The sequence below is a fragment of the Siphateles boraxobius genome, unplaced genomic scaffold (genome assembly GCF_051911475.1).
Source record: "Siphateles boraxobius isolate OS27281-9 unplaced genomic scaffold, OSU_SipBor_1 26, whole genome shotgun sequence".
In the NCBI taxonomy this organism is placed as follows: domain Eukaryota; kingdom Metazoa; phylum Chordata; class Actinopteri; order Cypriniformes; family Leuciscidae; genus Siphateles; species Siphateles boraxobius.
The window spans coordinates 13438619-13455364 of record NW_027508876.1 but is presented as its reverse complement, the minus strand read 5'-3'; the positions used below and the strand labels follow the sequence as shown (position 1 = coordinate 13455364).

The following is a 16746-nucleotide window of genomic DNA, read 5'->3' as shown; positions in this document are numbered from 1 at the left end:
AATATTTTTGAACTCAAAGCTGATTTTCTGCAAAGACCAAAAGAAAATAATCGTCATACATTTAATATAATTGTAATACAAGTAGCCTAACTAAACCCGTTGAAAATGCATATTGTGTTGTTAGTGAACAGTGCAGGTTTTGAGCAGAAGAGGGCGGTGTAGGGCAGAGACAGAGTGGAGAACATCACGTGTTTGAAATCAACAGGCCTACTGCCTACTACACTCTTAAAAATAAAGGTTCCAAAAAGGAGTTTTTAGATTCTCCTAAAATAATCTTTTTTTCTCTCTCTTGCATAAGCACGTTTTAATAATCTATAGAACCTTTTTCCACCATAAAGTAACCTAACTTTTGTGCCATGGAAAGGTTCTGGTTCTTCATGGAACCACCAATGCCCATAAAGAACCTTTATTTTTATAAGTGTACATTTCAGTGGATGATGCAGTTCACAATATAGTGATTGTTTTAAAATATAATAGTCTTCTACTCTAATGCCACTTTCAGTGTTGTTTTACTATTACTTAAATGCTATTACAGCATTTATTATTTTGAATGAACTTTTATTTTGTTTGAGTTTAAGCAATTTTGTTTTTTATACTTTTGCCATTTTAATCGTTTTTTAATATTTATAATTAGCTTTAATGTATTTTTATTTAAATAATAGTCGTAATAATTTTAGTACTTTCATTTCAGTTAGTTGCCGAGGCTGCATTTCTAATTTTTTGTTTACTTTGAGTTAAACTTTTCATGTAATATTTTTGTATTTTAGTTTTATTTCAATTAACGAAAATGATTTTTAATAGTTTTATTTTTAGATAAACAACAACACTGGTCACATGATCTACGCGCTTAGATGTAATTTTACAAAAGTAATGTAAAGATGCCCATTTAGTGTATTTTTCGCACATTTGTTTGTGCTGTATACTCATATTGTAGCGTAAATGATTAAGGGTGATAGTTTTGCTTTGAAAAATTTAGTTTGTGTGTGTGTGTGTGTGTGTGTGTGTGTGTGTGTGTGTGTGTGTGTGTGTGTGTGTGTGTGTGTGTGTGTGTGTGTGTGTGTGTGTGTGTGTGTGTGTGTGGCTCTGGCTATAGGACAGCCCATCTTTCCAGACTTCACAAATCACTCAGTTAGACATTTCAGTTAAACAGTCTTGCTACTTTTCATCCTCTCTCTCTCCCTCCCTTCCTCAGTCACCGTCTCGCTCTCTTTCTCTCTCTCAGCCGCACAAATAATCATTTCCTTTCAGGCACTCCCCTCACTCAGAATGAAAGGTGCTGTGCTGATTTATACTTAAACATCATGTCTCAAAAGCTCTAAGATTTATATGATTTCCTCTTCCTCCCCGGAGTTAATCAGCCTGTGTAAGTATGTATGTGTATGTGAGAGAAAGAGACATGAAAGAGGGTGTCAGTGAGAAAGCGACATAATGAACACACTGTCTGAAATGCTCTACTAGTGTGGGCATGCAGAAAAATACACAAACACCCATAATCTTCAAGCTTTCATATGAATCCCTCCTCTAAATCTATGACCCGAAGGTTACCTTTTAATAGACATTACAGAGGAGATGATCTCATGCATTTCTGCCTCAGTTACACACACACACACACACACACACACACACACACACACACACACACACACACACACACACACACACACACACTTACTGAAATGTACATCTTAGTCACGAACATACATGTAAGAGTATTATTTTATCTTAAAATATTTGTTTTTTTATTTCTTTGCGTTGGTCTGAACAGGGAAGCAAATAATATCATGGCTTATTTCCTCAATTTCAAAACAACGTTTTTATTCTATGATAAATTTCAAAAAGTAGATAGGTCTGTATGTTTCCTATTATACATTATTTTCTATGTATATGAGAGGATTATGCATTGATGCAATAAGTTGATCTAAAGACAGTAAAGGCATTAATAAATATAATAATAAAATGTCACGGTTTCCACAAAAATATCATTGTTTTCAAAATTGGTAATAATAAGAAATGTTTCTTGAGCACCAAATCAGTATATTAGAATGATTTCTGAAGGATCACGTGACACTGAAGACTGGTCTGTAAAAATAAATGTGGTGTCAGCTGTGTTATTAATTTTGAGGTGTGCATTTCAACACTTTTATTTTCATCCTGTAGGTGGCGATGTGTACACAATGACACGTTCTGACACATGCTGGAACCTTAAAGGGATAGTTCACCCAAAAATTAAAATTCCGTCATCATTTTTCCTCACCCTCAAGGAACATAAAAGAAGATATTTTGAAGAATGTTGGTACTAAACAGCTGATGGTCGCCATTGACTTCTATAATATGGGTAAAAAATACTATGGAGGTCAATGGCTTCCGTCAACTGCTTAATTACCCACATTCTTCAAAATATCTTCTTTTATGTTCAGCAGAAGAAAGAAATTCCTACAGATTTGGAACAACTTGAGGGTGAGTAAATGATGACGGAATTTTCATTTTTGGGTGAACTATCCGTCGTAGTCGGATAAGTCGGTTCACTTGCAAAATCTAGCGGAATGTGGTCTGTCAGTGTCACAATGTCAATTATGAATTATCTGTTCATTACCTCATTTTAACATGCTTTTTAGTGTTACAAAAATACACTGACTATTAGAAGATTTTTTTCTCTCTCCAGAAACTAGTGGCATCTGAGTCTGTTTTTGGAGAGTGATTCTGAGTTCTCTTGACTGTTTGATGACCGTGCACTTTACGTAATTACAACTTAACGGCCTCTCTTTGAGAATCACTATGCTTTGATTCAGGCCACACAGAAAGGAAGTGCGGTTGTTGACATGATCCTGTCACAGGAAACTCCTGTCTCTTCTCTTCTCTTCTCTTCTCTTCTCTTCTCTTCTCTTCTCTTCTCTTCTCTTCTCTTCTCTTCTCTTCTCTTCTCTTCTCTTCTCTTCTCTTCTCTTCTCTTCTCTTCTCTTCTCTTCTCTTCTCTCCTCTGTGTGTGTGTGAGAGAGAGAGGGAGAGAGAGAGAGAGAGAGAGAGAGAGAGAGTTGGTTGAATGGTTTAGGTTTTCACTGCGAGGGTGGGGCAAACCTTAATTACAGACCGTCTCTACTCTTTCAGAAAGGGTCCTCTGATTCTCTCTGTATGTGTGTTTTTTTGCCCCTAAAAGTTTTGGGAGGGTCCTATAATGGCATATATCACTTTGGCGCTGAAGTCTCAAAACATGCATTTATAAAAAGCCAAAAATTACAAGATGCCATTTGGATTGACTCTACATTAGTTTATGGGAAGAGGTGTGTGTGTGTGTGTGTGTGTGTGTGTGTGTGTGTGTGTGTGTGTGTGTGTGTGTGTGTGTGTGTGTGTGTGTGTGTGTGTGAGGTTCTACTTTAGTAGTTTAGGAAGTCTTTGTAACACAATGCATTGCATTCCTGCACTCCTGCTGGGCTCCTCGTTTGTTCCTTGCATTCTTGCCCACTCACCCCCAACCCCCTGTGTGTGTGTGTGTGTGTGTGTGTGTGTGTGTGTGTGTGTGTGTGTGTGTGTGCGCGCGCGTGTGAGTGTGAGTGTCGGGGGTCTCTTAAGTCTCCTAAAGACCACTTCAATCTTGGAATAACCCTAAACCAGCACTAACACACTCTTCACAAAAACTACACACACCCCTCCACCACACACAAGCGGGTTCTTTCCCCACCCCACCCCCCCTCTCACAGGATACCAAGGGTCAGAGGTCAAACCTGGAGACACAAAGCATAAAGAGAACAAACCGCAGAGGGAAAGATGGGGAGTGGGGGGAAAGAGAGAAGGAACGAGAGATAGGTGAGTTACGGGTAATTATTTGGGTGGTTAGTCAGCTGGAAAGTTGGTAGATTAAAATCAGTACTGCTGCTCAGATTACAGTACATTTATTTTAATTCATTCATGGCTCATCTCATGAGTTGCGGGTTGGGTGTGCTGCATATAAAAGTCGGGGTGTGAACTTTTGACCACATTCCTTTGTATTTAGATGTAAATGCATGAGTGTCAGGCCTCTGACCTCTTGAGATGTACAAGATCTCGACCTAAAGACCTTCAAATGAACACAAACACACACTAAGTTCATACATTCCATAGTTACTTATATAGCTTTTTATCTATTTATCTATCTATCTATCTATCTATCTATCTATCTATCTATCTATCTATCTATTTTTAAATAATATATTAATTAGTTATTTTTAAGTAAGTAAGCTGTATTCAAAATACATTTCAAATATTTCTTAAGTAAAGAATTGAATAATAATATTATAATTATTTAACAATAAATTAACATATGTAATAATATATATATATATATTGTGAAATATTTAAATTACATATGTATATATTACTCCATTTATATAATATTTTACATTTCTTTAAAATATAATTACTTAATTACTATATTTACTAAATAAATATAAATATTTTAATATAAAAATATATATGAATATTTAGTGTTAGGTAAGTATTTAAAAATAAAGATAATTATATTGTTTTTTAATTTTATAATATTTTATGATTATATATACAATTATATATATAAATAAATATAAATATTCTGTATTAGGTATTTAAAAATAAGCATTATATATATTTATATACTTTATATATAGTATATATATAATTGGTAAACCAATATAATTTATTTAATTCTTTGTTTAGTAATTAAATATATATATATATATATATATATATATATATATATCAAAGACCATACCCACACACACATATATATATATTACATATATGTGTGTGTGTGTGTGTGTGTGTGTGTTTGTATGGTCTTTGATTTACAAAATATAATTAGCTCTTTTAGTATTTATATATTTAGATATCTAGGTACATGTGAGTGTGTATCTTCCTGTCAGTTGGGTTTCATTCCTGGAGGAGAGCAATGCAGGATGCATCTATCCTTATACAAACACAAAAACACTCACACTTGGTGAGCCGTCAAGCAGATGTGTAATCAGACAGGTATGTAGACTGATTAGGGAGTGTAAAGGCAGAGATCATTTGTGTTTCAGGAGTGTGCGTGTGTATTAAATTAAATTTTAGACTTCTGTCAAGTTGAATGTGTCTCGCGGTTTTATTGTGTCTTTGTGTATCCTATAGTTCAGAATGGTTTTGGTGTCTGTGTGTGTTCTCACTTTGACTGGTGTCAGGAATGCTTGACAGGAACTAAAGCAAATGGGCCGGTAAAACTAATCTCATCCTCTTTTACTGTGTGTGTGTGTGTGTGTGTGTGTGTGTGTGTGTGTGTGTGTGTGTGTGTGTGTGTGTGTGTGTGTGTGTGTGTGTCTGTGTGTGTGTGTGTCTTTCTCTCTCCCCTCATTTATTCTTGCCTCTCTTGTCCTCCTCCAGGGCATGTCTGTCTTTACAAACTTGAGAGAAAGATATTCATCACTTAAGATCTTGCACCCCTGCAGATACCTACTCCCATTAACTTTGAAGAGTAAAGTTAAGGTTTCAAAGCTCATTACCTTTTCATTTAGAAAATATAATGTTTTATTTTATTTGTGTATTTATACATTCAGAAAGAAAATGCTATTTATTTTGTTTTATTATTTTGCCTTCAAATAGTATTTGTTTTTTTTTTTTAAAAATTAAATATTTAATTTTTTATAATTTGTTTTAATAAATTAATAATTTAATGAAATTATAAATATTTTTGCATTTAGATTTTATTCATTTATAGTATGTATTTTATTTTATTTGTTTTATGTATTTTATGTATTTTATTTTATGTATTTTATTTTATTTTATAAACCACGGCACATATATAATCTCACACTTACGTAATTGAACTGCCATAAACTGTCTAGTCTGTGTTTTATTCCTTCTTTGAACTATGATTATGGCACTTAATGTGTCACCTGTCGGCCAAGTGTTTGCGCATGCGTGTGTGTTTGTTTGTAAGCGTGTATGGGTGTGTTTGTCACTGATTGACAGCTGCGGGGAAACTGGCCATGTGTATGAACTTAGAACAAGCAAAAGTAGGTCAGGCACACTGTTAGTAAACACATCCACTCACACAGTTTACAGTTAGCAGTTAGCAACAAAAAAAAGTGCTAAAAAAAGGTTGTTGTTTTTTTTTCAAAACTGGCTGGTCTGTTTTTATCTCTATTTTTGTTTTTTTTTACACGCACACGCTGTTTTTATAGAAAGGCCACGGATTTCATGTTCCCCCTTGTTTCCACGGCTACACTATCACAAAGGACTCCAGCTGGCTTTGGAAAAAGAGAGCAAAGAACAGAGAGAAAGATGAACGGTGACCAGCCCCTTTCTAAACACACGGCAGCTGGCCCGAACTGTCATTCTGCACCCTGGCCTGCTTACAAACACACACACACACACACACACACACACACACACACACACACACACACACACAAACACACTGCGGCCCCTCCTCTGGCTTTATAGCGCTTTGTGTTTTGCGATAATTCCCCTTAGCATCTGCTAGAGGGAGCCCAACTAACCTGTTTGAATAAGTTTTATCGTTTTTGTCGCTTCCACACAAGCACACACACACACTCACGTCGCACTCGTCCGCATCCAGACGTCATGATGCCCAGAGGTGCGTTCAATCTCCCCTCCTAATAAAGCATGAGGCTGAAAGGGGAGTTTCTCCGGGCAGGGGCCGAAAAGAAGGAATGAATGGATGATAGAGGGGGGGGGGAAGTGAAGGGGGTTGAGCAGGGGACGTCTTTGATACAGCGCTGGCCCGGGCGGGGGGTAGTGTGTTTTTTAGCCAGGAGATTCACCATTCACACTCCTCCGTCGGCCGCTCGTTTGAAGTGCCTCACAAAGAGGAGTTTGTGGGCCGGGGGCCAAAAGGGGTTTTGTCATTCACAGAGTCCCTCTCCTCCTCCTCCTTAACCTCTCGCTCATTCTTTCACTCTTTTGAAATGAGAAATACTTTATCGGCCAAGAACGCAGCCAATTAATGTTCAACCAACAGGCTGAATTGCTGCAAAGCTAGCATGCATGCGTGCGGTTTAGTTTTCACATCACTCGCTCTCAGATTTGATCTGAACTTTCAGAGAGTTTAACTCCAATCCCCAGAATTAGTTGCTGCATTTGTTTGCAGTAGCGCATGGATTGTGTTGGACGAGCGGCAGATGTTAAGACCGTTTTGTTGAGAGAAAGTTGGACGAAAGCATTTTGGGGAGTTTTTCTTTCTCCGTTCTTGCCTGCTGGAGTTCAGGAATTCTCTATCACACTCCACTTCCCAACTGTTGGATAAACACGATGGCCTTGAGAGCGTGTGTGTGTGTGTGTGTGTGTGTGTGTGTGTGTGTGTGTGTGTGTGTGTGTGTGTGTGTGTGTGTGTGTGTGTGTGTGTGTGTGTGTGTGTGTGTGTGTGTGTGTGTGTGTGTGTGTGTGTGTGTGGTTTTGGAGGCGTGACGCTTCCATGATCCAAACATCAAAGTGTATCCGTGGAAACTGTGAGGTAGTCAGTAATGCCGCTAACATGGCATGACTTGTTTTTATTCCCTGCCTTTTTTGTGTGCGTATGTGTGCACACGTGTAGGTGAAAATAAAGTCGTTTGGGATGTGTCCTACACATCTGGTGTTAGAGAATATATCATACTGCGGTTGTCCATGTTAGAAAAACACTGTTTTTGAGACGTTTTGGCCTCTAAAAAGACTTTGACAGCTCTCTGGCAACTGACTTCCTCTTCACTTTGTGGAGTCCAGACAACCCGTTGACCTTCCTGGCATGCTTTTGTGCAGATGGGGCATGTGTGTGTGTGTGTGTGTGTGTGTGTGTGTGTGTGTGTGTGTGTGTGTGTGTGTGTGTGTGTGTGTGTGTGTGTGTGTGTGTGTGTGTGTCCTGGTAAACCCTACGTTATGGGGACACAAGGTTGGCCTTATCCAAAGTCCTTGTGAGGAAATGTTTTGTTCCCCATATGGAAAACAGCTTAATTACACTAAGTGCTGTTTCTTGAAAATATAAAAATGAAAGTTTTCTGTGATGAGTAGGTTTAGGGATAGGCAACAGAATATACAGTTTGTGCAGTATAAAAATCATTATGTCTATATAAAGTCCCCATAAAACATGAAAACATAACGTGTGTGCATGCGCTTGTGTGTGTGTGTGTGTGTGTTGTTTTTTGTATTTATATAAGACTACCATTAAAAAGTTTGGGTTCAGTTATTTTAAAAAAAAAGAAATTAATACCTTTATTCAGGAAGGATGCATTAAATTGATCAAAAGTGACAGTATAATATTACAAAACATTTCTATTTCAAATAAATGCTATTCTTTGAACTTTCTGTTCATCGAAGAATCCTGCAATAAAACGATTTTCCACAAAAATATTAGGCAGCACAATTATTGTTGTCAACATTGATAAGAAATAACAAAATGTTTCTTGAGCACTAATTCAGCATAGTATATATTTTTTCTGAAGGATCATGTGACACTAAAGACTAGAGTAATAATGCTGCAAATGCAGCTTTTCCATCGCAATAATTAATTGCATTTTAAAAATATATTAAAATAGAAAACGGTCATTTTTAAATTATAATAATATTTCAATGTATTTTAGATCAAATAAACTCATTTTGAGCATATGTGATTTCTTATAAAAGCATTTTAAAATATTATAACCCAAACTTTGGCACGGTAGTGTGCATTTATGTTTTACATATAGTTTACATTTATATTTGTATTCATCTATTTAAACAAAGACAGGAAGAATATTTATATTTGGTAATGAGATTCTCAAGGCTATTACTATTGTGTGATAAGATAATAAAAAAAAAATCCAGACTGTTTTTAGCTTGGAAACTTACATCTGTATTTTAAAGGGCTCCAGGTGGCTGGATGTTTTGGGCTATTTGACCTGTGGTTTGCCTTTGTCACATAGAAAGAGAGAGCGAGCGAGAGAGGAAAGGCTTTAGAAAAAAACCGCAGGACTGGGTGGGTCAGAGAACACACACATACATGCTTGACACATGACACAGGCTCATACACACAGGTGAGAACAAGCACACACAGTGCCCGGCTCGGTTCCTGTAATAGTTTAAAGAGAAAGCCTGGCCTACTTTCTGCATGCACTGTGACCCAGTTTACATAGATTCAGACACACGGAGCAGTCACAAACCTGTTCCACATCCCTTCTGTGTGTGTGTGTGTGTGTGTGTGTGTGTGTGTGTGTGTGTGTGTGTGTGTGTGTGTGTGTGTGTGTGTGTGTGTGTGTGTGTGTGTGTGTGAGAGAGAGAGAGAGAGAGAGAGAGCTGTTAAAACACAGAGCATGATCTTCTTACAGTGCTATAATCTAAAACAGACACGCACTCTCGTACACTCAGATGTCGTAAAGCAAAAGAGAGATCTTCCCATCTAATCCGTTCCCTTCATGTGTCCAGGAGTAATGTGTATGTGTGTATGTGTGTGTGTGTGTTGTGTGTGTTGTGTGTGTCTGGGCCTGCGCTAACCTGCTCCTGCCAAAAGCAGGAAATGAGGGAGCTGTAAGAAAATGGACTGCCACTGTTTAGTCTCTGAACACACTCACACACACACACACACACACACACACACACACACACACACACACACACACACACGCGCGCGCGCGCGCACACACACACACACACACACACACACACACACACACACACACACACACACACACACACACACACACACACACACACACAGTGTGTTTAGTCTTCTCCAGCAGCTGTGCTATTCTAAGCAATACAGGCAGGAAGAACAGAGAGAGCAGAAATAGATGGATGATTTTGGGACAGTAATGCCAAACTCCTTTTGTAGTTTTACTCTGCAACTCTACAGTGCTGTACTCTAAGCATGCTCTACCTTACTGCACACTACTATCCTCTGACATAAAAATGCTTACTTCGCATTCTTATACTTTTTTATGCTTTATTCTACTCAATTCTATTCTAATGTGCTCTATTTGTTTTTATACTAAACTCCTATTCGCTATTCTGTTTTATGCTACTCTAATTTATTAAATTATGTTCTACTCTTAATTTATTCTATTATACGCCAGTCTATTCTACTGTACAAAACATTGTTATTGTACTTTATTCTCTACTCTATTCAAACTCTACTTAACCTCATTCTATTACATTTTAGGTTACTTTAGGCTATTCTTCTCAACTTTATTATGTTCTACTCTATTATATTTCGCTACTCCACTGTACTTTTTTTATTCAACTTATTCTACTCTTTCTGCTAATACACAACTTTATTCTACTCTGTTCCCCTCGGCTCAACTTCATTGTACTCTAATGTACTTCACTAAACTTTGTTCTAATTTATTCTACTGTAATTTATTTCTGCTCAACTGCAGTTATTCAACTGTGTTCTACTTTACTCAACTTTGTTATGTTCAACGTTACTGAATTCTGTTTTACTTTATACTATTATATGCCTCTATACTTTATTCTCTTCTTCCCAATGTTGTTCTACTCTATTTTGCTGTATGCAACTTTATTCTTATCTCATCAACTTCACTGAACTTCTACTCATCTCTGCTGTGCTTGTATTCTATTGTATTGTTTTCTATAGTACTTCAAATAGGTCCATGGTACTCTAAATTTATTTCCACGTCTTTTTGTCCATTTTCAGATTATGAACCTGCGATTATTTTCTTGTCATATTTTGACTCTTAAATTAATGTAACTAAATTGTCAACTGATGAATGCGCTACTTAGTTTTGTCACCTAGTAACCTATCACTTCCTCCAACTCCACAGTATCATCATGTATAACAACCTACAAGAAAACTCCGCCCCCGGTCCCACCCAGGTCAACACCCACCAGACCATACATCTCTATAACAGCCCAGAGCAGCACAGAATCAGCACAGGATGCCTACAATGAGCTCACCGGTGCTGGCCCTGCAAACCGGGCCTTAGCAGCGGTCCAGTCGGGCCTCAGCAACTCCACTGAGAGCATCGATAGCATGAAGGCCCTGACGGCAGCCATTGAGGCAGCGAACGCTCAAGTCCACGGCCCAGCCAGCCAACATGTGACCAACAGCACCATCACCATCACCACAGCCAGCGCCACCAGCGTCACACGCATTGCACAGGACGCTAAGAAAGACGCCCTCAGGAAGTGCCTGTCCATAGGGATACAGGTTGGCCACACACATTCTCATCTGCGTTGCCTATAGGGTTACAGACTAGCAATAATAGACTAACAAAGAAAACTTAAAACAGAGAATAAAATATGAGCTTACCACAGCAGTGTTTACAAGACTTCAGTTTACAAGATAAGAAGTAAACAACACACTACTTGTGTGTGTGGAAAAATAAAATACTGTCTCTGTCTCTCAAAACCTTCAGAATAGTGTACTGGTCCTACTATGTCTGCCACACAAAGATTTGGCAAAAATAGTAAGATTAGTATGCCAGTGTGCTATTTTAAATTCAGCCAGGCATTATTTACAGTATATACTGGAATTATTTAGTATGCTCTAAGACAGTGTACACTATGCCCATAAATGCTGTCTAGTCATTAATAATCAGCAGTATAGTCTCTGATTATTGAGTAGTCATCTATGTAGTTTACATTGTGATACACAATGAATGCTGTCTAGTTGGCAGCATACTTTTATGAGCGTTTTTATGAGCACATTCGTTGTCTGCAGTATATTCTCTGGTTATTGAGTATACGCCAGTTTTTTACATGCTATGATGTCTAGGTAGGCAGCGTACTAAGTTTGGGTACATAGCCTTTTTATCTGCAGTACATTATCTGATTATTGAATATGCATCAATAAAGTGTACAATTTTCATATTTGTAATCACTTCTTGCTTTATACCTGCGTCATTTGATACTAAAATATTTACAAAGGACCATTTAAAAAGGCCTCAAGTACAAACAACAACAAATATACAGCAGTACATTTAACAATAACAATTCAAAATTTACTGTAGACACCCAGCCTCCATATTGAGTGTGTGTGTGTGTGTGTGTGTGTTTGTGTGTGTGTGTGTGTGTGTGTGTGTGTGTGTGTGTGTGTTTGTGTGTGTGTGTGTGTGTGTGTGTGTGTGTGTGTGTGTGTGTGTGTGTGTGTGTGTGTGTGTGCGTGCGTGCGTGCGTGCGTGCGTGCGTGCGTGCGTGCGTGCGTGCGTGCGTGCGTGCGTGCGTGCGTGCGTGCGTGCGTGCGTGCGTGCGTGCGTGCGTGCGTGCGTGCGTGTGTGTGTGTGTGTGTGTGTGTTAAGGTTGACGGTCCTGAGGAAACAAGCCAATCAGAAGTACACTGCAAGTTTCAGTCTGTCGGCATTCAAGTAGAAGAGGAGAGTAGGTAAGTTTATCTACACCCACTCACTCACTCTATCATACACACACACACCCCAGTATTCCATTACATCTCTAGCCTTTATCTCCAATCATGTGCTCATATAAACAAGACAAAGTCATTCAAAACATTACAGCGGTGAAGATAATGACTATGAAAGCTTCTGAAAAAATGGAAGCTGTAAGCAGAGAGAGCAAAGAAAGTGAAAGAGAGAGAGATGTCATTTCAAGCACATGTTCCTGTGACAAAGACCCTCCCATTCTCTATTTCACACACACACAGCTGTCCCTATCATGGTGGTTTGGACACTGGGGCCTTCTGAAAGGGTAAAGGAGTGGGAGGCAGAGAGACAGCTGCTCTGTGTGTATGCGAGTGTGTCTGTGTGTACGTGCACCGCCATCTGTTGCTGTGCCCATTATGAAGCAAGGCAGGCTTCTGGGTCACAGGCATGGTCAAATATCGACCCCCTGTCTTCCCTCTCTCTCTCTCTCGCTTTCTTTTGCTTTCTCTGACACGCGCACCCTCAGATGTCACTGTTTTAGCACCCTGTGAGAGGGAGGGACATAAAGCCAGGAGGAGGTAGAGTGCAAGAGAGAGTGGTAGGGCCACAAGATGTTCAGTCTCTGTGTGTTTTCCCCTTAAAGTTCAGCTACAGCCAAAGCATCGTAAAATCCACATCTCGTAGCTAAATTGCTGCCCAAGAGTACAGATCAAATGCCAGAACAAATGTTATACACACACACACATACTGTATGTAAACAGTAGTCAGTTATGTTCAGAGTCAGTTGCTCTGCTTAAAAACCTAGCGAACTATCTATAGAGAGCATTTTGAGGCATTACAGACATACTGTCAACACAAAGACATCTAAGTTTTTCTCACTCACACATTTTTCGAAACAGTCTTAACATTCTCTAAACAGTAAACATCGTAATATTGATGGAATATATCATGTCTGGCAGATTTTGATCATTGAATTGATAATTTTGCATGTGATGCCTCACACAATGAAAGAATGTTTAGAAGTTTTGAAGAGTTTGACAGTTTCACTGTGAATCAACTCATCGGTTTTGATCAACAAGCCATGTGCATTTAGTCATTGTGAAAATTGTACTGATTCTTTTGCACACATGTGCCGAAACACAACAAATCAATAAGAAATTCAAATCTGATGTGAACAAGAAACTAATTGCTAGGAGATCTGAACTTGTTGTTTTGAGAGACAAAAAGTCTCATTTGAGAATTGAGCCAAAGCTTCTGAAAAAAAAACTGGAAAATAGACCATTTTACCCAATATTTCTGTATGTTGTGTTTTAGGCTTATTAGTGTATTGTTGTTAGCTTAGCAATGTGTTGACGTAGAAACACTGTTTTTAAATATATTTCATTCAGTTCTGTTATGTTTAAAAAAATATTTTGTTTACATTAAAATTGACTATTTTACCCAGCATTTATACATTTTTATTTTTAGAGTATTGCATTGTTAGCTTAACAACATACTAACATTAAAATGTTGGTGAGTATACAAGTTATTTTAGTTCAATATTGATAAGTATTACAATTTGGAATTTAATATTGGACTGTTTTACTATCTTACAGTGTTGTGGTGTTAGTTTAGCAACATGCTACATCAAACTTTCCCATGTGAGTAGCACTGCATGATGCTCATAAACAGTAGAGGCCAAAAGTTATGTCCGGCATAGGGACATGTTAACCCTAATTATTTTGTCAGATAAATACCTTAACTAAGTTAAGTGTTTTGTTCTTCCCACACATTATATATATATATATATATATATATATATATATATATATATATATATATATATATATATATATATATATATATATATATATATATATATATATTTATATATTCCTCATATTTTGATGATTTAATCAAATTTATTGGGTCATTAAAAAAATACCATAATTTTGGCCAATACTGTAGATATTTTCTTGATTGTGTAAGTAGGGGGCTGGCTCTGTAGACTGTGAAGTAGCTTCAGGTTTAGGAACTGAGCTTTGGGTTGGAACAACTGAGGTTGTGGCTGGTAACTGCCAGCGTTGAGGAGTTGAGGGCAGCAGATTCCTAGACAGTGAGAGAGGGACATACATAACCCACACACACTCGCACAGGTCGCCGGTATTTGGACTTTGCTGAAGCATGCCTTTGTAACTGAGAGGGAATACAGCTGTAAAACACCGGCACACACACACACAGACAGCTCTCCTAGCACAGGTCTACTCTTGTTTCCTGCTGAAGTCAGAGCCCTTGAACTGTATGGAGAGACTCATTTAGCGTGTTATACACTTTAGTCTTCCTCTGTGCAGTAGGAACGAAGGGAATTAAGGAATGAGTTATCTTCCCCTGTGGCTGTGTCCCAAATCACTTACACCTGACTTTTTTTAGCTCTAGGGAGGTGCAGTACAACATGTAGTTAGACATGTTTGATAACACATATTGACTAACTGTTGATCTCCAGCACTTGTCATAAATAGACAGACAGTCAGATAGATAGATAGATAGATAGATAGATAGATAGATAGATAGATAGATAGATAGATAGATAGATAGATAGATAGATAGATAGATAGATAGATAGATTAGAAAGAGAGAGATAGATAGATAGACAGACAGACAGAGGGACGGATGGACAGACAGACATAGATAGATAGATAGATAGATAGATAGATAGATAGATAGATAGATAGATAGATAGATAGATAGATAGATAGATAGATATACAGATAGATAGATAGATAGATAGATAGATAGATAGATAGATAGATAGATAGATAGATAGATAGATAGATAGATATACAGATAGATATACAGATAGATAGATTAGAAATAGATAGATAGATAGATAGATAGATAGATAGATAGATAGATAGATAGATAGATAGATAGATAGATTAGAAAGAGATAGATAGATAGATAGATAGATAGATAGATAGATAGATAGATAGATAGATAGATAGATAGATAGATAGATAGATAGATAGATAGATAGATAGATAGATAAATTTAAAAAACATAAAGGTAAATTTGCTCTTTAAAGTAAATATTGTCTTTTAATAAAAAAAAAGATTCCTTCTGACCCTGGTGTCTTCCCTGTCACACCCTGTGGAGTTTTGGTGCTGTGGTGGTCCAAGTGGCTTTAACATGCGGCCCACCTCTGCTAGAAGAAGCATGAGTGTGTGTGGGTGTTCTCATGTCTATTGATAGCTTTAGTTAATATGTAAAGCACTGAGTGCACCATAGGTTAGTTTCAGCCTTAAACGTCAAGCCCACTCTGTACACAGACCGTCTCATGCACACGTGGATTATACAGATTCAGCCTGATTGGATGACTGTTACAAAAGGTCCAGTCGTTGTACACCGGTAAACTGATGTCAGTGTATAGATGTATAAAGTCTGTATTCCTCTCAAGTTTAGATCAACATATGAACAATACTCCAATACTTTTCTTTCAAATATTTGGCATTTAGTTTTATAATCTGTCATCTAATACAATGACATTAATTATTTAATTATTAGTGTCCAAATATTCTTTGGGGACATTGTATTTCAGGTTCAGAGATGTGAAAAGAATCTGCTGTAAAACTGTCTGCCATAGTTACATTTAACTATGAACAAGACCCCCCCCCCCCCACCCCCCCACACACAAACGTTTTCTTATGATATGATTTACAGAAGGCAATGATTACTACCATGTGAGCGGAACAAGAAATGAATACTTTCCTCTCTCTCTCTCTCTCTCTCTCTCTCTCTCTCTCTCTCTCTCTCTCTCTCATGCACCCTTTATTTGTCTCTCTTCCTCTCTACAGGAAGTAGTTAGCTGATATGAAACAGGCCTTTCTGACACACACACACACACACACACACAGACACACACACACCACACAGACACACACACACACGCACACACACACACACACACAATCTAAAATGGTCTTTAATGGAAAACAAATGGTTCAAAAAGATATCAGAACTCAGTAATGTAGTGGAGGAGAACAGACGCAGATTACTAGATGGATGGATAAAAACCCTGATTGCTAAGTCCATGAAAAAGAATAAAGAAATCCTAGCAGTTTATGACCTGTATGTGCTATCGTTTTTTTGTTGTGCCTTTTTAATATCTCAATATTCAAACGCTGATGCACGGGCACACACAGGCGACACACACTCAGGGTATGGTGAAAGATGTCAGTGTGCTTCAGTGCATCTGAATAGAGCAGGTGTCATACCTCTCCAGTACACACACACACACACACACACACACACACACACACACACACACACACACACACACTCACACACACCAGGCAAACACAGAGTAGCAGATCTAAGCCAGATCGCTTTGATATCTTATCCTTCTCTATTCCTAAAGGAGAGGAGATGTGTGTATGTCTGTGTTTGTTATGCTTGTATTCAATATCATAGTCTACAGTCACTT

At 37.9% G+C, this 16746-nt stretch overlaps 1 protein-coding gene across 6 annotated transcripts in view; it reads left to right on the top strand.

Annotated features, from left to right (window-relative positions):
• Window positions 1-16746, top strand: part of dlgap1b (discs, large (Drosophila) homolog-associated protein 1b) — a 183070-nt gene that overhangs the window by 160702 nt on the left and 5622 nt on the right. For all 6 annotated transcript variants that reach the window (XM_077244396.1, XM_077244398.1, XM_077244399.1 and 3 more), the window contains 2 exons: window positions 10734-11119; window positions 12210-12292. In XM_077244396.1, coding sequence (XP_077100511.1) covers window positions 10734-11119; window positions 12210-12292 — 469 coding nt within the window. The remainder of the gene's footprint in view (window positions 1-10733; window positions 11120-12209; window positions 12293-16746) is intronic.